The sequence below is a fragment of the Colias eurytheme genome, chromosome 16 (genome assembly GCF_061535395.1).
Source record: "Colias eurytheme isolate Ceu_HAF_F1 chromosome 16, ilColEury1 Martin Lab GWU primary, whole genome shotgun sequence".
NCBI classification, from domain to species: Eukaryota; Metazoa; Arthropoda; class Insecta; order Lepidoptera; family Pieridae; genus Colias; species Colias eurytheme.
This window is the reverse complement of record NC_142995.1, coordinates 3,332,728-3,357,872: the sequence shown is the minus strand read 5'-3', so window position 1 is coordinate 3,357,872 and position 25,145 is coordinate 3,332,728. Positions and strand designations below refer to the sequence as shown.

The window sequence follows — 25,145 nt, the reverse complement described above, 5'->3', positions numbered from 1 at the left end:
ATCAGCAGAAAGTTTAGTTAGAACATTTGCCAGCGTACTCCATCCATTACTTAATGATCTAAGGCACATACAGACACACGGACGTCCAAGACAGAACTTTTTTAAACTGTTTTTTAACTAGTTTAAATAACAAAAATGACATCAAAAATATCATGAACGTTAAAAATAGTGTTTTTTCTTAATATGTGTGTGTATGTATTATCTTACAAGTGCAATGTATGATACATAAAGACATTTTAAGTTTGAAAAATCAGATGTTTTGCGCGAAGTGACAGTAGTACCCACCTCAACGCTTCGCTTATGAGGCGTGCAATATGACTAAAAGGCAAGTTCAAATAGATTATGAAATCAAAGATCTGAGTGGAAAGATTAAATATGTAAATTGTCTTAATCGTCATGGTTCTTGGCTATGTTTGATGGTCAAAGGTTGTGACGTTTTGAATCCAATGTTGTAGCTTAGTTTGTGAATAATTTGCGTAGTAAAATATCGTAAAACTTCTTCTTATTTATCTAGTGCTTTAATAAGAAACATTTTAACTGCTTTCAAAATATTAAGATTTTACAAATGAAACTTGACATCACTCTCCGTGAAATCAACTTTAATTATGATATTTCAAAAGCCTTATAATTTATGCAGTACACATTAATGTTTAAGTAACAGTACTCAAAAGGATATAGGGCTTTTATACATTATTATACAGTTACAATATTGAATATAATATTAAATTGAATAGGATAACACTTACTGAATCCTTAAGACGATTTATCGAGAGATTCAATAGGTACTCAATTTGTACCTAAGCCTACAACATTCGTGTAAATGTCTATTATTAAAGCTAATCTGATTTGGAAATCCCAATACGTTTGAGAGCTACCGCGCTCATAAAGTATCAACAGTGGAAACTAAGGGCCGGTTCCAGAGCTTGTTTATAATGTCTCTGATAAACATTTTTCACACATTCCGTCTCTTTTCAAATATTATTTGTCACGAGGTCCACGCAAAGTGCGAATGAGCAACTATTTTCCTTGGATAAGACAAGGTACTTCGCGCAATTGCTTCGCGAGGTTGCTCACTCTATCCTGACCTATCTATTATAATATGTATATCCAGAAACCGGCGATAATTCCTATAATTTCTCACAGATAACAGTATTCCGCATCCAAGAACGAGCAGAAGGTGGAGAGGTCCAAGAGCTAGATCAAGTGATTCTTACAGCGTTGTTCAGAGCACAGCACTTATCGCCCAGTGAGCAACTGTCGCTTGCGCTTACTTGGAACAGAGTGGATATTGCAAGATCAGAGATCTTCGTGTATGGACAGGAGTGGCCGAGAGGTGGGTTTAATTACTATAATATTTGATTAACGTAAATTTATTTGTTCATAATATGATTGTTTACGAATACACGCAAGGTTTCGGTACGGTAAGGAGAAAGGGAAATTTAGGGGAGATTTCTGTAAAATATTTTAATCATGAATGTATTGTATTGTATTATTCTTCAGGAAAGTTTACCAAATTTGTAAAAACAAAAAGAGATTTTAGATAAAATTAAATATGTTGTGCGATACTTTATTAACAGGCAATAAATAGGTTGAATTTGTACCACATTCTTTGTTCATTAGTAAGAGCAGAACATTTTAAAGTAAATTAGTTCCTTGCATTAGGCATGTTACCGCACTCCGACCGCAACTGTTTTACAAAAAGGTAACAGCCTTCCTCGCACTGAAAATTAGCGAATTATTTTCTTTCTTTCACATTAAAACGAAGTTGTTCGAAGTTGTTGTTGTGTATTGTTCGATAAATGGTTAGTTTATTTATTGACATAGTTCATTATTTATATTGATTGTACATGCGTTTAATGCTTTTTTAAAGGTTCTTAATAACATCAGCAATAATTTGCTACATCAAATTTCAATTTAAAATCTCTATTGAATACTAAAACTCACGATTGGTTTGCGAAGTAATTTCCCTTGAACAATTCAGAATAACGTAACAAAACTCAATCGAAGTTCCATTGAAGCTGAGCTAATGTACAAAGGTAAACAAACATTGGGAATCAGGACCACCTGAGGGCCGCGTTGAATTGTTGATGAACTGCCCCCCTAGTCAAGTGGCTTTCTGTTAGCGTAGCGTTCAATAGAATAGACTACGAATATATGAGATTGACGTAACCTGTAGGCTGTAGCTACGTTTATCTACAGCCTACGTCAATCTCATACATTCGTAGTCTATTCTATTGAACGCTACGCTAGACAGGCTACGCAGACTACGCTAACAGAAAGCCACTTGACTAGGGGGGCTGGGCGACTTTTGATTAAACTGTTTTTAATTGAGGCTCTATGACCTTTTCCGCTGGTGGTATATTATGATTATATATCAATTTTATACAATGAGTGGTTGTTTTACAGTGAAATTTTTCTTAAATGCTTGTGATAATAAAAAATTGTGATGAAAAGATTAATTAAGAGAATTATCTTTCCAATTTTGGATAGGTAGATGGATAAACTTTCGTTTATAAAGAGGAACATTTCGTTGTCGTCTATCAAAACCATTTTTATGTCTTCTTCTTATATTTGTTATGAATATTTGTGCTATATAGTTTACTAGAGGTCCGCTCCGGCTTCTACCGTGGTACATATTTCGCAATAAAAGGTAGCCTATGTCCTTTCTCGGGTATCAAAATATCTCCATACCAAATTTCATGCAAATTGGTTCAGTAGTTTAGGCGTGATTGAGTAACAGACGGACAGACAGAGTTACTTTCGCATTTATAATATTAGTATGGATACATATAAATATGTACAGGATTTCTTAACGTAAATCATTCCACTTTCAGTCAGTTGTAAATCATTCCACTTTCAGTCAGGGCCTCAAAATATCTTAATCCGTTCCATTGTTCAAATCAAAGTATTAATTCTGCACAAATTCAGCAATGGAACGTGTTTGCGAATCTCAAGTTAATGAATACTTTTCAAATAGCAGCTACGGTTAATTTGAATAATTCTGAAAGACTCGTGATATTTTATGCTCATTTGCTTCTTGTATTGCAATTTTTGTTTAATTTGACGAATAAATAGGAATGAGCATTGATATCCAGTAATTTAATGATGCAGTATATTTCACATTTTTAAAGACGTAAATTGGTCTTCGAGTGTCTTTTCATTTGCAGATTTAACCCTACAGTAGTCGCGTGGTCTACACGTGTAATCCAGTGATACGAAATTGCAAATTTCTAAAAATCTATGTCTCTAATTTACTAATATAATTAGGTATAGTACTTTAATATCAGTTTAAAGTTTTTTAATTTAAATAATAGTTACATAATAATCGCCTGTGCAAAAAGACCACGCGACCTCACACGTCACTTTTAGATCCGCGACTACTGTAGGGTTAAGTGATTTCATCCGTGATTTGAAATAACATACTACCGTGATTAAGTTGTGGTAAACATAAGTTTGCAACAAGTTTGCGCGTAAGTTAAGCAACTTAACTTACAAACGGTAAATAACTAATGTGAGATTATGACACGTGGCTCAGGAAGTTAACAAGTTTAATTGCGATGTGGAATATTAGTCGTATATGAGAATTAAGTGTTGCAAACCTTACAGAAAAATGTGTTTATTATTATTTATTATATTAATTTACCATTAATGTTTCCAACATGCGTTACACTTATGTTAGAACTCATTTCTTGTTTTATTTTAAGCATTACGTTGTTAGTATTAAAATTATTTATGAACTAGATTTCCGCCCGCGGCTTCGCCCGCGTTTTCAAAGGAAAACCCGCATGGTTCCCGTTCCCGTGGGATTTCCGGGATAAAACCTATCCTATGTGTTAATCCAAGTTACCCTCTATATGTGTGCTAAATTTCATTGCAATCGGTTCAGTAGTATTTGCGTTAAAGAGTAACAAACATCCATACATCCAAACTTACAAACTTTCGCCTTTTTAATAGTAGTAGGATGTAATGTTCATATCGAAAGCACGCACACATGACTTTATAAAAAGAACTGAAATATTATTAAAACTGCTAAAATTAATGTATTAAATGAGCACCATCTTCAATGCTGATTCTTATAAATTTAGCCAATCACCTTCACTACTCTGAAACGACTGATTTATTAAAAATGCTGCGTTGTTAAACGTAACAAAATTTCATAAAAGGCAGTAATCAATTTTATATCGCTTTTAAAATATTTATTTCATCAATTAAAACGCTATTGATTGATATTGTTATGTATATGATGTGTGTTGTTTTAACACGCTGTTGAAACAACACACATGGCTGTATTTTTGTACATTTGTATGCAACCATTATGCAACCGACTTATTTAGACTGGATTTTGAACAAAAACAGACAATTATCAAGGATCGGTGACAATACAATAATTTCATGAGTAAAGCGCACACTTTAATAAATCTGTACTTTTTTAAACCTTTTTATTATCGTTAAACTTAAAGTTCTCATCTTTTTCATCCTCAAACCAGTACATAAAGGAATCTTGTGTAAAGCAATGCAAAAAATATTCACAAAACCAACCTACGTTTCCCTGACCTCAGATCTAGATCTAGATCATTATTTCATACTGCTTACTGCGATATTCAGCTCAAATACAAATCATGGAACAGTTCACAAAACCGCAAATCCTGGAAGGAAATCGTGTCGTGGTGCAATTGATTTCCTCTCGAACCGCATCAAATTGGACGCCTTTTGACGCCGAAATGTAGGGACAAACAAGATGTATTAAAAAACAAAAGACTCAACTGCAATTTTTTCTCGTAATTACATTTTGGAGGCTTTTTGGTTTGATGGACAAGAGTAAATCTCATGACATACGACGAATCAATTGATACGATTCACTTAAAAATGCGACTTTATCCTAATAATAAGGATAGGATTAAAATAAGGCTTTAGTTAGGGAATGCCAAATAAATATAAATATACACTTAATATATATTTAAAATGGATGTAGGTATGTATATCCATTTTAAATGTATACATAGGTACATAGGTATACATTCGAAAAACATAATCTTCTTTCCGTCGCTGTCGGGTAATATATAAAAAGAAATATGAAAATCTCAATCAAAAAATTTCCAGTTAGTTGCCGAGCGCATAGCATACGAGTTCATATTACTTCGTTCTGTCAATAACACGTGGAAATGGAAACAGTGCATTCCCGAATGTACCGAGATAATGGATTATTTCGTGGCTTCATACGCAAATGAAACTTTCGTAAATTCAATTTTGCTCTTGACGTGCGCATTTTCTTCTACGTTTTGGTAATCGAATTTATATTGTGGAATCGAAAAGCGATTGTATACATTATAAAAGAATACATATTAATGCTGAGGTAATATTATATACGGTTATAACAATGCCTACTTTGAATCAGTTCTATTTGATATCTCAAATTTCAGTCGAGCTATCTGATAACATAACATAAATGTATTCCCTCGATAATTATTAAGTGGATATCATACAAAGTTTTTTTAGTAAACAGAAAAGAAATGAACAAGGCTCTCCATTTCTTAATAAAATGTTTTCTTGACCTTTGAAAGTAATTTATTCAATCCAAATAAAGCGAGATTGGCCGTTACAAAGGGTACAGAAATAAAAATATGCAATTTCATAAAAGATCTCTCGTTTACAATAATTTTAGGAGCTATAAACACCAGGTGCTATATGAGATGAGACAAAGGTATACTAGAATGCTTGAATATTAAATAATGGCTTTCGTCTGGATGATAAAAAGACAGCTCTCAGCTCTTAAATAGCAAAATGAAATTTTGGAAAGTTCTTTGTACTGAATAATTAAGTAAACTATCTTATTCATATGAAACTTACAAATAATGCAATCTTTTTATTCAATATGCAATGATAATTGATTTTAATTATTAACACAAGCAACACATAAAAAAATACAGATCATTTTCAGACTTACAAGAAATATCTCCCAAGTAATCCTTGTATAAGGATTATTAATTGTATAATGTGTTTTTTTAAGTAATTTCCGAGAAAATGTACAATCTAGACATCGTTAAAGTATAAAATGTAACCATCGAATAGCCAACTAAACATTGTTTTATTAATTTCCTTTAGGAGCTCTCGATGAAGCAATGATGCAAGCGCTAGAACACGACCGTATAGATTTCGTAAAGCTCCTCCTAGAAAACGGAGTATCTATGAGGAAATTCCTCACAATACCTCGTTTGGAAGAGTTATATAACACGAAAAGTGGACCCAGTAACACTTTGCGGTATATTCTGAGGGACGTGAGGCCACACCTGCCGAGAGGATATGTGTATACGCTGCATGATATTGGCTTGGTCATCAATAAGCTCATGGGAGGCGCATATAGGTAAGATTTAGAATACAATTGAAATTTTTAGACTTAAAATTAATAGGCACAGTTTAGATTACTCAGATTAACAACAGTTTTCTTAAATTGTAAAGGTTGAGAGCTCTACGTGAAAAAAATATGAAATAGATGGTTGGAATAGGTAATTTGAATAATTCAGAAGAATGTGTTTTTATTTCTGTTGTATTCCGTTTTGAGAATCCCGTTATTGTAATTAAAAAAATATATATTTTATTGATATTTTAGTCTGCAGTAAAACATCTATATCTGGTTTTTAATTGAAAACGGATGATATTCAAACAATTTACAAATGACTCAGGTATTTTTTCCAAAACCAACGTGAAGCGTATCTACTGCAAAAATGCAAACACTTTCCCTTTGAGGCTTGAAATAAAATCAAACAGTGATCATTTATAGTGTATGAAAAGACCCGGTGCAGTGTTATTTTTGGTACGAATAGAATTTTCATGAGTTCCTGTCGTTGATAGATCGATGCCTTTGTGACGGCCCCACTGGGCTTGTGTTATCAAACATATTTACTATTCAACGGTAAAAAGTCAAGTTATTGGTTTATTTTGTTCGAATTCAATCGGGAATTGAAACGCTTTTGTTTTGTTAATATCATTTTATTTGCATTGTTCGATTGGTGTATCACTCTTTAAGAGCAAAAGAGGCTTATATAAAGCTTTTTCTATTTCATATTATAAATGTAATGTACGAGCTGTGCCCCGCGGTTTTACCCACAGTGCTTAGGTCTAAGCGTGATGATATATAGCATATAGCCTTCCTCAATTAATAGGCTATACAACACCGAAATAATTTTTCAAATCGGACCAGTGGTTCCTGAGATTAGCGCGTTCAAACAAACTCTTCAGCTTTATTAGTAAAGATATTTAAAGTAACGTTGTAGTATTTTGTGTTATTTATATAACTTCATAAATTAAATAAATACATTTTATATGAAATAACGTTTTAAAATCAATTTTAAAATAACATAACCTATGGAATATATTTCATTATGTAACGTATACGGTATAGATCTCATAAATTGTAACCGAATGTTGCCAACGATCGCTATAGGGATATATGGCTCTGTATATTCACTGAGATCATATTTTACCTTCAATATACGGACAAAATAATACCATTACAATACTTTATATGACGTGTACGTCATGTACAATGCCATGTTTACTTAACTTTCTACATGGCACAATAATAACAACAACTGAACCAATATAAAATAATAAAAACAACTGAAACATAAGACCAATTAGGTAAAAAAACATTTTTCTTTATGTGTTTGTTGTTCAAATCACATGTCTTCTATCATGTGAAATACAACGTCTAGACGTTCTAAACGGTTAGCTAGGTCATATTGAAGTAATAGTAATGAAACTAAATCGAATACATAATAACTATGTCTAGACATTTGACATTTTTATATGGTAGATTTATAATACTTAAACCTATCTTTCGAATTCCCAAATACAACTATACAGGGTGTCCCGCAATCGGTGTACTAAGCTGAAAGGTATTTACAGCTTTACAAAGCGTATGCAAAATTTAGTCCGTTTTTAGTGCTTTTTACTTAGTACACAGACATTGGGTCTTTATAAAACCTTAACTTGACACTAGGTGCGTAATGAAAAATAACTATGTCTAGACATTTGTCATTTTATATGGTAAATTTGCAATAATGAAACCTACCTTTCCAATTCTCAAGTATAAATATTTAATATACAGGGTGTCTCGCAATCGGGAAAGGGATTTACAGTTTTGAAAAGCCTATGCAAAACTATTAGTCTGTTTCTTAGTACTTTTACTTAATACACGGACGGTGGAGCACCCTGTATATACCTCTAACTCATCACTAGGTGCTACTACACGCGTCGCAAGTTCCGTCCTATATACGCGAAGGTGATGAACAAGAGCGTGAACGTTCACCGCAACAGCGCTTCCTTCACCCGCCACAACGCGGGCGGCTTGTCGCTCATCACCGGCTTCATGCCCGTCACCACTGAGATGGCGCTGTTTGATTACCCCTTCAATGAGCTGTTGGTAAGTAGATCACACACACACACACACACACACACACACACACACACATACACACATTAATAGAAGAGGTAATTATATGCAAAAGTGATGAACAAGAGCATGAACGTTAACCGCAACAGCGCGTCCTTCACCCGTTCGTCACTACTGAGATGGCGCTGTTCGATTATAATCTATACATATAATAAATCTGTAGAAGGGTCAATTCTGTACATTGAAAATATTGAAAAAATATTTTGTGTAAATACATTGTCAGAGTTAGGGCCGATTTTTCAATCCCGAGATAAACAGTCTAATATCTACCCCTCGAATAGATTTATTCAATTATTTATCTAACTCATAACGGCTCGCCTATTTTTCAATCGTGATTTATTTGATGAACAACTATCTGACCAAATATTTCCATATTGGCAGCTCTGCTCTCGGAGTGGCGAAACAAACATATTAAATTAGTCAGGTTAGAGCGGGATAGAGTCAACTCTTGCAATTTGTCAACAACCGTCATTATGACTCACGTCTTGTATTGCTCTTGTCTTCTATGATTGTTTGATTCGAGTAAAGAGTTTGGTTAAATTTGTGTTTCAATTTATATATTTTACGATGGAAACGACATACTTAAAGGCAGCGTTCGGCAAATTTTCAATGGCATGGTCATCAGTACTATCAAAAACATCAATTTCAATATGATTTTAATTGATAATAATTATATAGAAAGAGGTTTAATTGTTAATAATTCTACGCTCTATGTTATGACATAAGAAAATATCCCAAATTTGACGCATCAGTTGTCAACTCAAACGCCTAACCATGCGCCTAACCGTCGAATAGCGCGCTATCTGGCCGTTGGAGCGGCAAATAGATTTATTCCTCAAATAACGTAGTTATTCGATAGATACGTCCTATTCGTCTGTTGAAAAATTGAATATTTTGTTAACTGAAGAATAAAGTCTATCTAGCTGTTTATCTGGGCATTGAAAAATCGGCCCTTAATGGAGAAATAAACCATCCACGCGAAGACCGACATCCGCGCGGACGGAGTCGCGGGCGGAAGCTAGTATCCCATAAATGAGCTTTTGGTAAGCGATTATTTTCGTTAGGAATACATGAATACCAATTTACAGAAATTATTAAAATAAACACACCATTTTAATACACAACACTATATTTTTCAGTGACACTGCGTGTTACTGATGTGAAAACTAGAGCAAAATGTATTTTAAAGATATTGAATATATTGAATGTAAAACTAAACTAAACGCCTGTTTGGATATTGATACTACAAATATTAGTTCAAGCTTTGATTCCTTATCACATAGAACTTGAACATTTCATAGATACATTCTGGTTAAGCATTTATTTATTTACTAGCTGACCCGCTGAACTTTATACCGCCTTGGAATTAATAAATGTTCTGTTACTATGACAACAAAATATAACAAACTTTGTTTAATCTTCATTTGTTTAATTTTATTTTTTATGGCTTAAGCAGTTAATAAGTTTATCGAGTGAGATTTTAAATATAATAAACTTGTAACATTTTCTATGTTGTTTCATTCGTCTAATATATTTTGTTCTGGCACTCATTATCAATCGAATCCTTTTTTCTATATGTACCTAATTATCATGACATACACTCATATCGCAGCTTCTATTTCTGAACTGCCTTTCTAACTTATTGTTCACTGATATTGACTAACGCGCCAATAAATCTTATTAATCTTTTCTTTTTGTTATAACGGCTTATGAGAGCAGCGAACCGAAGCTAAATATCCTAAGAATGTAATATTCTTTCATATCTTCAAAATATAAATATACGCTTACAATTACGAAACTGCTTTTTGATCGTTAGTTTAAACCAGATAATGTTAATTAAGTCACTCTTCCCTCTAACAGATATACAAGGTTTTTTACTTTAACTAAGAATTTCCCTGAATTGATATTTAATAGAATGAATAGATGGTAGTACAGCACTATAGGCAACTATCAAAGGGGACGATTGATAGCCTCTCTGAAAGGAATTGCAAAAACTAGCAATGGATTGATTTACTTCTCTATGGTTGCATGCTATAAATCTTATCATAATTGGAAGTTGTTGTTTATGTGTTGCTTTGTGAGCAAGCTATATTTTTTTTTTCATATCATGAAAACAAATCTAATAAACTCTATGTTAAACTGACTATACATCTGTTTCACTGATCGATTTTCTTTAGGGACAAGTAGGTGATCAGGTGAAACAGATGTATGAATAATGCATCTGCCTCTTACCCCACTAAGGGGACACGGGACTTCACTTTTTTAAACTGACTACCTTTAGCACAGGCTCATAAATTACGGTTAAGTACAGAAAGCAAAGAGAATACAAATACTATGAAAGAAAGCTAGAAAAATAAACGTTAAAGATGACGTCCTCTATTTTGCAGCTGTAATTTTTTAAGACAAGTTTTTTTTAAGAGAAACATTCTAAGAATATTTTCTTATCTGAAACTCAGTGCTCTCTACATTTTATTAGCAATAGCTGAAAAATAGCTTTTGGCTTCCATTGGTATGTCATGTACCTATGCTTTCTTCAAGATAATAAGCCAAAAAAAGATTATTTGGAAATATTAATAGTCTATTCAATATCCATAAATCAAGTATTACATTTACCTTTTCCACCCTAGATGTGGGCAGTACTAACAAAGCGGCATCAAATGGCCCTGCTCATGTGGACACATGGCGAAGAGGCCTTAGCCAAGTCTCTCGTAGCTTGCAAATTATATAAAGCAATGGCACACGAAGCAGCAGAAGACGATATGGAAACTGAAGTGTATGAGGAGCTACGGCATTATGGCAAGGAGTTTGAGACTAAAGGTTAGTGGTAGAATGTTTGGAATATCCAAAAGTGCAAGCATATTCTTTACAAAAAAAAATTAAAGAATCTTTCGCGCTATTGTCCACTCAGAAAAGGAAAAGAAGTATAGACAAAACTAGATTCGACGTTGATACTAATGATAAATATATAAATTGGTTTATATGTAGCTCTTGTATTATTTCTTAGTGACATACCAAATTCTGAGCCGTAAATACGAGTAGTTACATGGTTCTAATCGTTCGTTATAATGATGTATGTTGTAAACGATGTGAACAAGGGTCTGGTATACTTATTTTTATTAATGTGAAAAATACTCTATTGCTTGTGATTGAATCTTGAACTTAGATAACAAAGAGTTTTTCTTTAGCTGAAGTTTATAAATATTATGATAGTCGTTACAGTCGTAAAGTTTTAATTAACATTTTAAAGCTTAGACAGTCTGTGAAGTTATTGCATTTTGCCGTTTATAAAATATGAATCAGAATTTAAGTGTATATTTTTTTTTGAATACCTACGTTATAAAACCTTTATTACTTACTTACATGCTTAGCATTCACTAATATTTTGGCGTTTAGCTTTTGTTTGCCCCGGCTTTGTGCAGATTTTACAGCCAAAAAAAATATGTTATATACTCGATTAAGATTTAAAAAGCTATCCGCTTTTTAATTTTGAATTTTTTAAATCGATACAGTAGTTTTTGAGATTAAATATACTCTTAATAATTTATAATTTTACCCATACCTACTTTCTCAGCTATATCAGAATATTTTCTCGAAATTTCTTATAATTTTCGGATTGTTTGAAAACATTCTATACTGAATTAGATAAATCGGTCTAGACGTTCTCAAGTTACCAATCAACGAACTGATTTTAATTAGAGATATGTACTTAGGTTTAAACAATAAAGGTGTGCTTTTTATTTTTGAAATATTGTATTTCATAATTTATTAAGATTAGTGAATACTAGTCTTGATCGGTCTTCTTGCATGGGACATAACTTTTTTATAATAAAAGATTGCAATTTAAAATAAAAGATTTTTGAAACATACTCCATTTAAATACTTTTCTTCGCAGTATAGTATATACCTACATACGTGCCACTTATACCTATGCAATTTAGGATTCTTTAGAAATAAGACATTGGATTTTCAGCTCCTAATTAGTAGACCCAAATACATTGAGTGAATAATATATGGTCATACTCTTTTTGAATTATTAAATAATAACTAAATGCCTGCGTATTTTAAAAATGCGTTGTTAATTAAAATTACACGATTTTTCAACTAAGCAAAGAAATCAAAACTTTCTTTTTGAATTGAATCTATGAAATATGTATATGTATAAATGAATATCTATCGAAAAAGATTTTCGCTCTACCTACTCTTCCTTAACCTGTATTAACTTAGCTCCGAAACATCTGGAACGATTTTAACCATAGCATTATGTTTTTATAGCAATAAGTAAATGAAGAAAGCAACAACCACTAGTACTAGCTATAGCTAGCTATCACCTACCATCAAGTGGGTCGCTTACTCCATTGCCGGGGTTGCAATAAAAAAAAACTTAAATATTAAAACATTAAACATTAAAAAAAAACAAGCAATATCCAAATCTATAAAAACATACTTCAATTCTAGCATTAGAATTACTGGACTACTGTTACCGGCAAGACGACGACCAAGCCCAACAACTCCTTACTTGCGAACTACAAAACTGGTCCGGACAGACCTGTCTAAGCCTAGCCGTAGCTGCTAACCATAGAGCCCTATTAGCTCATCCATGCTCACAGATTATACTAGCAGATCTATGGATGGGAGGCCTTAGAACTCGCAAGAATACCAACCTTAAGGTAATGTTCCATTTATTTATTATCTGTTAAATTTCTCTCTTATTAACGCACAGACTTCGCACGTCGTAGTTGTAACATAGTAATAACGGAACCGTAACAGTCGGTTTAGATGTCTGTGTGTCAATGAGCTTAAGAGATTTGCATGTAGGCGCCGATTCCGTTGTTATTTCGTTAATTAAGCCGATTTTCGATGATGATATGTTTGTAAATACAAAATCATTACAAGCAATCGTTTCCGTAGATAATCGTTTATGTAACTGACTACACAATTATGATTTTGATTACCGCTTTTTTACACAAGCACACATCCAATACTAATGTAACCTATTTTCCTATTATACAGTTTGCAATATCCATCAATTATTATGTTTATGATTACAAAAAATCTCAAAAAACATTTTGGTTTAACTGACTTCAATATATTATGACAAAGACACTCAAGCCCTCTGGCGGAACTAAATTAAACTGATTGAACCACTGTATCTCTCCAGATAAAAGGATTTTGTTAAAAGCACTTTGACTTTCCTCATTTAAAAAATATACATTCATTCCTTGTCTTTAATGGAATACGGTATACTAAATTTGATAAAACTAAATCAAATTTATTTTTTCGCCCCAGTTTCTTTAATAATAATAGGTATCTTTACTTTTTTCACATAAGGTTGGACATGTTACGACTTACGGCCTGAGAAAAATAGTATTTGAATTTTGACTTCATTAACTCTACAAACAATTGTTTCTTTAATGCCTCTGTCTTACCAAGTATTACAGTAATATACATACCATTACATACACAAATTTGTACATACTCCACCTCACCACGCACTAAAACAACTCGATCCAACGCAATCGGCGCTCTATTCCGTAGCATGTAAAGCTTATAATTCAGTAGCAGCATTTCGTTTGCAACATCGGCTTTGTCGTAAAAAGGTAATACTGAGCCTGCTGTGTCCGCTGTACATACTCCAATTGGAGTTCAAGTCGAAGGAAGAACTGCAGCTGATGCCGCAGACGGAGGAGGAGCATCTGGAGAACGAGAGCATAGAAGACGATAGAAGTACCAAGGACCCTAATGACGCGGAGGTAATTTCTGTTTAGTTGCTTCCCATCTCGCTTTATACGCTGCGTTTTGTTTTCATCAGGGGTTGCTTGTGACTCTTTGGATAGCCAACTTTTTTTGGATAGGATTTTAGTCAGGTTTAGCTTTTGAGTATAATTGTTAACTACGTTTTCTAAAGTTGTTTCAAGCGTCCATTTTTGTCCGTGCAGAGTGTATGGTACACGGAGTTTGAATACAAAGTTAAAGCTTGCGCTTCAAATAAATATTTACAGAGCACGTAACGCTCTAAACGAATGATGTATTACCAAGCCTTTTCAAAGAATCACAAGCAAATCCTTGCACATCAATAAAATATAAACGGTTGTTACTAATATCTTTAATTTTGGTGATGGCAACTTGTCTGTATGAACAAGGTATATGAAGCGTTAGTAAAGATGAAATTGTATAGGTGGGGGTGAAGCGACGAACGCTGTCAATAAAGAAGATTATTCCCCCGGGACAGCCGGGTAAAACGGACAAGACGCAGGTATACACCTGACGCACACATGTGAACGTGTTGTACGAACACAATTGCACTTAGACGATATCAGTTTCACGTAATTGGCTACTATTCTGTGTGCAAAAAATATCTTTGTCTATTTTCTTCCGTAAATGTGATACTTTGTTCGAAAATTTTTAAACGCTTTGAATTATCTCTGTGTCGAAAACAATTATCTAATAATGCGTTTGTTAACCTATCAAAAGCCAAGATATAAAAAATACTTCAAACAAAACCACGTTGAAATCTGTGAAAATCCCGAGCCTGAATTATAACAAAGGTTATATTATAAAACAAACCTGAATTTGAAAGCATTATTAGACGTAAGCCCCTTTATAGAGATTCGTAGAATTTGGCGGAAAATGGCCGCGTTTTTTATTTTTCATTTTTATGGCCTTCAGCCGTAAAAATTTCGCCTTTATTCATGCAGTGAAATCTCGAGAAATAAAAAGTCTTTACCGCGCATTGTTATTCTTAAATTTCACAGATAAGCATAGAATTAGACACCCAAAATCTCTTTCATTAGGCTCTCAAAATTTTGCACCATTCTTTGAGAAAGTTGCAACAACTTCAAAGAATATTTCATAAATAGGTATGTTAAGAATTTAAATTTCCGATTTTAACACAAAGCACTTTATGGCGTTAAATTTGTGAATGTATCGCATAAATTCGAGTCACAATAGATGCACGTACCCTTTGTGTTCGTATTACCGTTGACGCGAGCTATCGGTACCGTTTCATGGCTCTTTTACAAGCTTCCTGTTCTAAGCGTTTTCTTCGTTTATATTCATATCGAAGCCATTTTCTTGAAATATTGCCTATTGGCTTATTTTATTTGCGTTCAAGACAACAACTATTTTGTCTATGCTGTCTCTTATTGCAACGGAATGTATTTTGTACTTTCTTGATCGCAGCTGCTAATTCAAAAATCGTTTGATAGAAGCTTTTGCCATTCATGTAATGCAACGGAAAGACAATTTCTCAATAAATAAATAAAGCTTGCGCATTCCTTACGATCTTATTATACCTACTTATTGAACTCAATGGTATCAAACCATTGTAAAACTAGTCATTTATCTTTAACCTTTATTATAATTATATGGCAATAATGAGTCGATCGCTAAACTTTGCATAGATCGGAATCGATTATAACACAGTTTCTTTTACACTTTTCATTCTATACAAGAAACTAAATTATAGTCCTAAAATTTCATATTTCATTTAAGGATAGTACAACTAAATTAGGTACATTCCCTGTCATAGTTTGTAGCAGGTGCAACCGCAAAGCCGTCCGTATCCATGCTACATGCAATAACTTTGAGATAGTGGTATAATAAACGCTGGCAATAAATCGTCTTCAAATATAAAAATAATCAGCAGAAATTGGTTATAAAAAATGGGAACATTGATGATGTAATTGATGAATATTTTTTACTAAATAAAATAGATATTTCAAGCCTATTAATTAAAATCAACGCTTGTAATTGTGTTTTTGTACACGACTCATTTTACATCTTTGTTTGATTTGTCTTTAAGCTCATGTGTCAATATTTGTTAGTTTGTTACAAAACAATAATTCTAATTAAAACGAAAGTAAAATAAGTTAGTTACCCACAACTACAGCATAAAGTTAGTAGTGGCATTAATTAAATAAGTTTTACATTGTTAAATTTACTCTACCATTTTCAGTATAACGTCGAGCAAAATTCACTTTAATTGCGTGCTAGCTCGCTGTAACCTAACCGCCTGTTCATGGCATATGGCACTTGTGTTAAAAGATTTTATATAATATGACACTATTTCATATTGAATGCCCGTATTCCGTCGATTACTAAAATACTTAATTATATTCGGTCAGAGTACTTTAGAACCACATAGAACATTGTTCTTAGTACTTGGGAATGAACATAAGAACCATGATCAAATGTGTCCATTTTGTTCAATAAATATATCTTTGTATACCTAGGTAAAATATTCTTGTATATAAACCGTTTTGATAAAAAAACAACTGACAGTTAAATAAGATAAAAGTGTACTAAAACTGAAAAGTTTCGCTAAAGGACATCCGCAAACGTCTGCATTATCATAATTATATCATTATCTTAACTTGGTTTTGCTTTCATAGTACTTTTATATACTTCATCCAATATTTATTAAATTGTATGCTTTATAATTGTTTTTATTACTTTGTATGCTATATGTTTTACATTAAATGTTTATTCGTATAGTCTGAATATTGAACAAACTTCAATGTCTAATGCATGGTCTGTTTAATCTTTTCCACTAAAACCTAACTTATCTGTGGGCTATTTTTAATCTGTGATACTTACACTATTTTTTATCTGTCTGGATGTCTTGGTAACGTTTTTACGTATTTCTCTGGACTCAAGCAGGCGTTGATTGGCTCAGGGGCCGAATGCGAGACCCGAGTAGATCAAAACGGGAAAGTCGGTAAAATAGGCTGGGAACTATCGTACAGGGAACTGCCGGAGTATCACGTGCCTGAGGATAAGAGGATGAGACCTTTAAGACTGAGGAAGAAGATTTATGAGTTCTTTACAGCACCTATCACTAAGTTCTGGGCTGATTCAGTAAGTATTGCTGATATTATTTTTAACACATTAAGAACCGTAGAGCAAAATAATTTGGAAAATCCAAAAGTGCACGCCTCATAATTTTTTTTTAATAAATATTTATTAATTATTATTTTTGTTTATTTAATAACAATTAAACCACATCGAATCAGACCCTGAAAAATGAAAGGGTTCTATTCCTGAGCATACTCAAGCGTAAGAGAAAAAAAAAGACTCGATTAGTAAAGTATTTCGGTCGCTATCGTGTTAACAAGAAAAAGGATCCGCACATACAGACACACGGACGTCCAAGACAGAACTTTTTTAAACTGTTTTTTAACTAGTTTAAATAACAAAAATGACATCAAAAATATCATGAACGTTAAAAATAGTGTTTTTTCTTAATATGTGTGTGTATGTATTATCTTACAAGTGCAATGTATGATAGATACATAAAGACATTTTAAGTTTGAAAAATCAGATGTTTTGCGTGAAGTGACAGTAGTACCTACCCACCTCAACGCTTCGCTTATGAGGCGTGCAATATGAACTTTATAAAAACAAGTACAGGGAATCAAAATAAAAACATAGAATATAAGCATAGAGAAATTATTATTGGAATATTACGTACGTAAAAACGATATAAGCAATAAAAGAAATGCTATTATTGAGAACTAACATTAATATTTTATTGATCAATAGTCTTAACAACTAGTATGAGATAATATATGAGTTCTCTCATAGCTTAATTACAATGGCCAATTTCCTTCCAATATTGAATATTGATTTACGATCGGATAATGAACGGAATCTTTTGTATTCACAAATAATAAAGACAGCATTACTCCCGACGTAATGAAATTTAATGTCGTTAAATTTGACTGAATTTAAAATACGGTTAATTTAATGGTCACAGAAGACTGAAAATCCTCTTAATTTCTAACTATAACTCGTGTTTTTTGTAACATCAGAACGCTTATCTTTCCCAGTTCATTATTTTTATTTTCCTAATAACATTACAGTAGTACCTAACATACTTGGAAAAATAGAAAACGAAGTAGTAATATTTCGCTTTGAAATTAGATTTTAACGATCTAATATTTGCTGCTAGTAGCTGTTTCTCATTTGTAGTTCTTTATGACATGAAATAGTTACTTAAATTTGCGATGCGGGTAAATTTATCTGTAATTTTTTTTTCATGTTTTGAGAGAGAACTTTAAACTTATTTTATTAATTAATGGTATATATTTATATTAATATTTTTTCCAGATTGCATACATATTGTTCCTACTGATGTTTACGTATACAGTATTAGTCAAGATGAACTCGACACCTTCTTGGCCAGAAATATATTCTATTTGTTATATTATAACGTTCTTATGTGAGAAAATTAGGGAAATTGTTACGTCCGAGCCTGTTGCTATTAGGTAAGAATTATTATTATTAAATAAGAAATATCACTACCTCAATTCTGATGATTACAACGACCCTTCATACCTCAAAATCCGTCCAGCAGTTTGAGCCGTAGGACGTTCCTATGAAATATAGATACATACACACGTACAAAATTTGCACCCGACTGCGAAATAAGAGGTTTATGTTAAACCTCTTATTTCGCAGTCGGGTGCAAATAACTGACATCGGAAAATTTTATCACTACATTCTATGTGATTTTTGTCAAAGGGAGTAAAACCCAAATCCCAGAGTGCCCCCTAATCCTTTAATGCAAGAAATTTATTTTATGGTGCGGAAAGTAAAAGCTTGACAGAAACTTTGATGTATAATCACAAAGAAAGAGCAAAGTAAATATATTTTATTAAAGACAAACTTGTCAATACGATTCATTTCTAGAATTTATACTACTCGAGTATTCTAATGATATACGTACAGAGCAAATGCGTTTATGATAGATAACTATTTACCCTTTAACTAGCAATATGTTTGTAAAGGTATATTAAATTGAAAGAAGTTATTGAGAGAGAAACAATAAGTTTTTAACAAGATAAAATACACATATACCTAATGATTTCCCAAAATTTATTTTGTCAAGGAATGATCTCTCGTTATATTCCTATACATTCTAAGGAATATTTAGACTATCGTTACGCTATAAATTTTAAACATTCCCATCTAAATTATTGTTCTTTCGATCTTTGACTTCATACTACAAAATCCTTCTGTAAATAAGATTTCCATAACCGTATAATACAGTCGCTGAAACTGAGATTCCGTGGACACTTCGTTTGATTAATGCGCTCCTAGATACATATCCTGAATGTGATGTATTTACTGATTTCAGAGACTGTCGTACTTACGAGATTATGCGAAAAACAGTGTGACTCCAGTTAATATTTTGCATTAGTTTTCCATGGATTTTTTATTTTACATGGCGTTTTTGTATTCTGTGAGAAATCAGAGCGCCTCGACATTCATTCTTATGTCTCAAATTCTCTTCGTAACAAATTTCATCCAATACGGATTAGGATGAAGCAGAAACAGAGAGACATAGTTACTTTCACATTTTTAAATGACTTATTATAATATAAGTCATTTAAAAATCTAATATAAGTCTGTACTAGCTTTCGTTTTCGCGTACTCACACAGCACACTTACATAAATACACAACAATTTGTATTTAGTCTCTTTGATTAGTGTATATCATTAAAATTGGACTAAAATATTCTCTTGTAGACATAAGTTCAGCGTATGGGCGTGGAACATGTGGAACACGTATGACGCCGGTTTTATAATATTTTTCCTGGTCGGTCTGACACTGCGCTTCCGACCCGGCTCCATGGACGTCGGCAGAGTTATATACTGCGTCGATATTATTTATTGGTACTTAAGGATATTGAATATATTGGGTGTTAATAAGTACTTAGGTAAGTTGGGAGAAAGAAGAGTACGAAAATAAGGAATAAGATATATTTTATTATTTTCAAAACTTCGCTATTGCTGTTGTTGTTATTGTTAATAAGAAAAGGTGTTAAACCTTTTCTTAGATAGTTTATTTTTTTCCTAGCTCTAGAAAAAAACTTTTATTTTTATATGTTGTATTCCTTCAATAAATGTTCTAAGAGTTAATTAAGTTAATTTGTTTTTTGTAATAAATTCGTAAGATGCTATATCTATATGAGAAACATTTTAAATTGGCTTAACAGAATTTTTTTTATTATAAATGTAGGTAATAAGTTAATACTAATTAATTGTCAACAGGACCTCTAGTCACAATGATGGGTAAAATGGTTAAAAATATGATATACTTTGTGGTGCTATTACTAGTCGTACTCATGTCGTTCGGAGTGGCGAGACAAGCCATTTTACATCCGGATAAAGAAGCAAGCTGGTATCTTATCAGAGAAGTGAGTATTATAATAATTAGTAATATACATAGTGATAGAGCTAAATTTGTAAAGTTTATTCACATGAAATTATCTATCTCTGTTGGTCTAAAAGCAATCAACATTTTCAGCTTTTAGGATCTTAAATTTTAAAATACAAAATTGTTTTATATCATCTTACAAACATAGTAATGCAAACTGTGCTCTATGCATTAAGACTGCAAATTTGTACGTTTCTGACTTTAATCCGTGTAATTCAGGAAGTTGGTAGTTATGCTTTATATGGAGCCAAGTCTTATGTGTAAATAATTAATGTTTCTCCCAACACAGCAAATGTTTGAGCTAATTAGAAGCTTTGAGAGCAAAGTAAACGCGAATTGTCGATGTAAAGAACATAACGTGTGGAAATTCATGATATTCGCGCTTTGACTCAAATGTTTAAAGATTATTTTGATCATTTTCTTAATTATCTTTAGAAGTGAAGTTACAGCCACGTAAACGTTACATAAGACAGCAGCTCTTTCATAATTACTAACACACTTTTACGATCTCGTACAAAACAACTCCAACATCATTATCCTGACTGTTTAATGGGCACTAAACTATTTTACTATGTTTAATTGCCGTTAATAATCGCCGTAACGTTCCGCGCTCAGTCAGGAAATGGTGTTGGAGTCGTTAAAAGTTTTCTATCTTGAGTGTATTTAGGAAAGTGCAGAACATCTGGGTGTATAGTGTATACGTGTTAGCTGAAGCATTAGCGTCACTACTAACAATTGCAGGTGTTCTTCCAACCGTACTTCATGCTGTACGGGGAGGTGTTCGCGGAACAGATGGCGCCGCCGTGCGGGCTCCCCGGCCTGGAGGAGTGCCGCGTGGGCCACTGGGTCCCTCCTCTAGTCATGAGCATTTACCTCTTGATCGCAAACATACTTCTAGTCAATCTCCTCATAGCCGTCTTCAATAACATCTTTATTGAAGTCAACGGCGTATCGCACCAGGTTTCGATTTTGTATTCCGTAGTCGATGTTGCCTGTTGCGAGATTTTTTTAGGTTTACACGGTGCGAGTAGTCTTTTATTTTGCGGTATTTAGTATTGTGCTCGTTGTAGTAATGTTAGCTTTAGTTTTATATTTATCATTAATTTGTACAGCTGCACCGACGTTTTCATCACTTACATGTATATTAACAGTTTGATTTCTACAAACCATTTTCTGGTTTATAAACGTCAGTGCTGCTGTGCACTCTATACCCCACTATTTCCACTTACACACCTAACCCGCTTTCTTTTCTCACCATTCCCCCATGAGCCAACGCGCATGTATTGACCCGGCGGTTGTTTGTAGATATTCTTCCAACCTTACTTCATGTTGTACGGCGAGGTGTTCGCGCCGGACATCGACCCGTCGTGCGGGATGGACGTCGGCGAGAGCAAGTGCGTCACGGGCCGCTGGATCACGCCCATCGCGATGACCATCTACCTCCTCGTCGCGAACATATTGCTCATAAACCTCCTTATCGCCGTCTTTAATAATATCTTTAACGAAGTCAATGAAGTCTCGCACCAGGTTTTTGTTTTGCTTTATTGTTTTATTTGCGATGTCTGAACGTGGATTAAAATTCATAGACTGCTGAAGCAGTGAAATTTTATAACTTAGCATTTTTGTTTTAAAATTTATTTTCATAACATTAGCATGTGGATGACGCGATAAGTGCTCGACGCAGCTAAAGAAGTTTTCACTTTAAAAATATCGAGTTTGATTTAATATGCTTTAATATTTCCAGACTTATGGATAGTTTTTCCACGTTCAGAAATATACGTTTGCATGTTGAATATTTATAACGCTTATCGGTATTAATTTATAATTTAATACATAATAAAATGAATGTGTATTTAACATTAACGGTCAGCTCAGTATGAACCTTATGAGCTTGTTTCGTTATTTTTGCGAGCGAGTAACGTTGCCTTGCCGTGAATAAATTATTAGCCCGTTCTTTTCTTGAATATTTAACAAGAATACCGACCTTAGCTAGAGCCTTTTTTATTATGCCGAATGGTTTAAAAGTTTTTATTCGTTAAGCTTTTAGTTGAATAACGTATTCAAATTCAATTGGTAACATTTTGTTCTTTTATCAATTTACTATTGTTAGAATTATAAGATGAAACCTAATTAATGTTACGATAAATGACATAAAAAATATTTATTCTAATATTGCTAGGTATATTAGCAGATAGTAGCAATATCTAGATCATTAATTTAACGGCAATCTATGTGAAATGAGATAAGACAAGAATGCTAAATAAACTATCAATTGTCTAGGTCTGGATGTTCCAAAGATTCACAGTAGTCATGGAATACGAACAGAAGCCAGTACTTCCACCCCCTCTAATAATATTCTGTCACATATACGCAACATGTAAATGGGTGACGAGGAATGTGTCGCACAAACGGTTTCAATACGACAACGGTCTTAAACTCTTCTTGGAAAAGGAAGATATGGAGAGATTATATGACTTTGAAGAAGAATGTGTTGAAGGCTATTTTAGGGAACAAGTAAGTATATTTTTATATTTAAATATGATATACCTCTAAAGATAACCGTTTTGAATATCATGTTAAGATTGTGTTAAACACTTACCGAAAATGAGGAAGACATTGAACATTAAGGTTAAATTATTGAACTTTTTCAGGAAATTAAATTATCAAATTCATTAGAAGAAAGAGTTAGGAATACAACAGATAGAGTAGAACATATCACGACCAAAATGGAAGACTTAAATCAAAAAGCTAATTGCCAAATACAATCAGTTCAGGTAAGACCCTATTATTTAATATTTATTTCAGATATAGGTTATCTAGAAGAAATCGTTTTAACGATAGGATCGCCAATTATGCCATGGTAGTGTTTCTCTTATTGTAAGATATGCAATAAAGAATACATTAATAAAATAAATATTACTATCCTGATACGGGATTGAAATTAATTTAAAAATGCGATGAAATGTTTCGTTTTAAATTCTTTCAATTATCAGCAATTTATCAGGATGATTATTTGACATTTACCGCTTGCAGATATCGAAAAATAAAATATTGCATTGGAATTGCGGCTTAGGAAAATTTAAATCATAAAACAAAATGTTCATCCGGTGCGGCTCGGCACATAAAGTATTTCATTTTTATTCTGTGGTCTCCGGAGACTATAAAAATGCCATTTCGTGTATATATTTTCGCCAAAGTTTTACGTTATTTGTGGCAGTCATACTTAGTATATACCAGACTTTTCATATCGTTGTATTTTCTATACTCATCAATCTTTTACAGAGTGTAGAATTTAGGTTAAGAAAACTAGAAGACGTAGCGGAACAAACGATGAATCACTTGGCTGTGATACATCGGTTTATGGCTACACACCCGTCTCTAGTTAACAGAGGCTCCACAGATACTTTGGGACCTCCTCCTCCGACCTTCCAGGCGAGTGGGTCCAGATTGAGGACTGCTAGTGATAGATCTGAGGTAAGTGAATAGAATGATCTAGATTTTTCTTAAATTTTAATGCTCGTAAGAGCTGTGTTGCTATTTAAATTAACTTATGTTTTAGACTGAAGGTATTTAAAATTGGTTTTGGAAAATAGCCTGAACACAAAGGCAATTAAACATAGTTTCAGGCAAATTTTTCATTTTAATAGAAATTGAAGTCAGAAAACTTGGATTGGTGATAACTGCTGTCACTAATAGGTTTCTGATTAATATTCATTCTGATGCCAGACAATAAGAATTAACGCGTGGAATTTTTATAGTTTAAATGTGTAAACATAGGTACAGAGTAGGCAGGATAGATATACTAGGTATATTTTTTATGTACATACAGTCTTTTTCAAGACAATTTTTACCCCAATAGCTTTTGTAACTTTTAATATTGTTGTCAATTTGCTCACGAATGTATTTTTATTTGCTATGTCAGCATGTATGTTCATTATTAACCGTCTCCAATGTTGTTTTATTTGTCCCCATTTCATATTTCTTATCGTGTGCAACGAATTTCTAGATGAATAAAATCATCTATAAGTTCGTTCGCTTCGCTTGCATTATGATCTGTGACATAAACTACGCAAAATACATGTTCAATTCAATTTCAAACTTCCAATTTACCTTAAACATAAAAAATTTACAAAACAGAGTGAAAAAATGATTAAATAGATTCCACAACAATTGGTTGAATACCCTATCCAAAATCGAACGTAAAAATGTTACGGATCAAAATGCAATTTAAGTGGATGTGGCATCATCGCTGGACAGGTGCTGTCGGACAGCGACACGGGCGTGGCGCGCTTCACGGTGCGCCCCGTGCAGGAGGAGGACGAGGCCTCGCAGCCCTCCGACGTAAGCGCCTCCATTCCATTCGATAGCTTTTCACTACTTCATGACCTTTACGAACGCTCCCGTTGTATAGTACTACATTTTCGTCTATATTTATGAAAGCTCCTCTTGTGCACAACTACTTTTTCACTTTTA

At 33.2% G+C, this 25,145-nt stretch overlaps 1 protein-coding gene across 3 annotated transcripts in view; it reads left to right on the top strand.

Moving 5' to 3' along the window:
• Nucleotides 1–25,145, top strand: part of Trpm (transient receptor potential cation channel, subfamily M) — a 172,231-nt gene that overhangs the window by 136,389 nt on the left and 10,697 nt on the right. For 2 of the 3 annotated variants that reach the window (XM_090111285.1, XM_090111284.1), the window contains 16 exons: nucleotides 1,144–1,333; nucleotides 6,103–6,361; nucleotides 8,239–8,422; nucleotides 11,080–11,269; nucleotides 12,908–13,119; nucleotides 14,050–14,202; nucleotides 14,628–14,705; nucleotides 17,111–17,308; nucleotides 18,560–18,717; nucleotides 19,982–20,172; nucleotides 20,507–20,652; nucleotides 21,978–22,199; nucleotides 22,953–23,186; nucleotides 23,324–23,446; nucleotides 23,955–24,146; nucleotides 24,930–25,013. In XM_090111285.1, the coding sequence (XP_089967411.1) occupies nucleotides 1,144–1,333; nucleotides 6,103–6,361; nucleotides 8,239–8,422; nucleotides 11,080–11,269; nucleotides 12,908–13,119; nucleotides 14,050–14,202; nucleotides 14,628–14,705; nucleotides 17,111–17,308; nucleotides 18,560–18,717; nucleotides 19,982–20,172; nucleotides 20,507–20,652; nucleotides 21,978–22,199; nucleotides 22,953–23,186; nucleotides 23,324–23,446; nucleotides 23,955–24,146; nucleotides 24,930–25,013 (2,814 nt within the window). The remainder of the gene's footprint in view (nucleotides 1–1,143; nucleotides 1,334–6,102; nucleotides 6,362–8,238; nucleotides 8,423–11,079; nucleotides 11,270–12,907; nucleotides 13,120–14,049; nucleotides 14,203–14,627; nucleotides 14,706–17,110; nucleotides 17,309–18,559; nucleotides 18,718–19,981; nucleotides 20,173–20,506; nucleotides 20,653–21,977; nucleotides 22,200–22,952; nucleotides 23,187–23,323; nucleotides 23,447–23,954; nucleotides 24,147–24,929; nucleotides 25,014–25,145) is intronic. The other variant, XM_090111286.1, reaches the window with a different exon arrangement.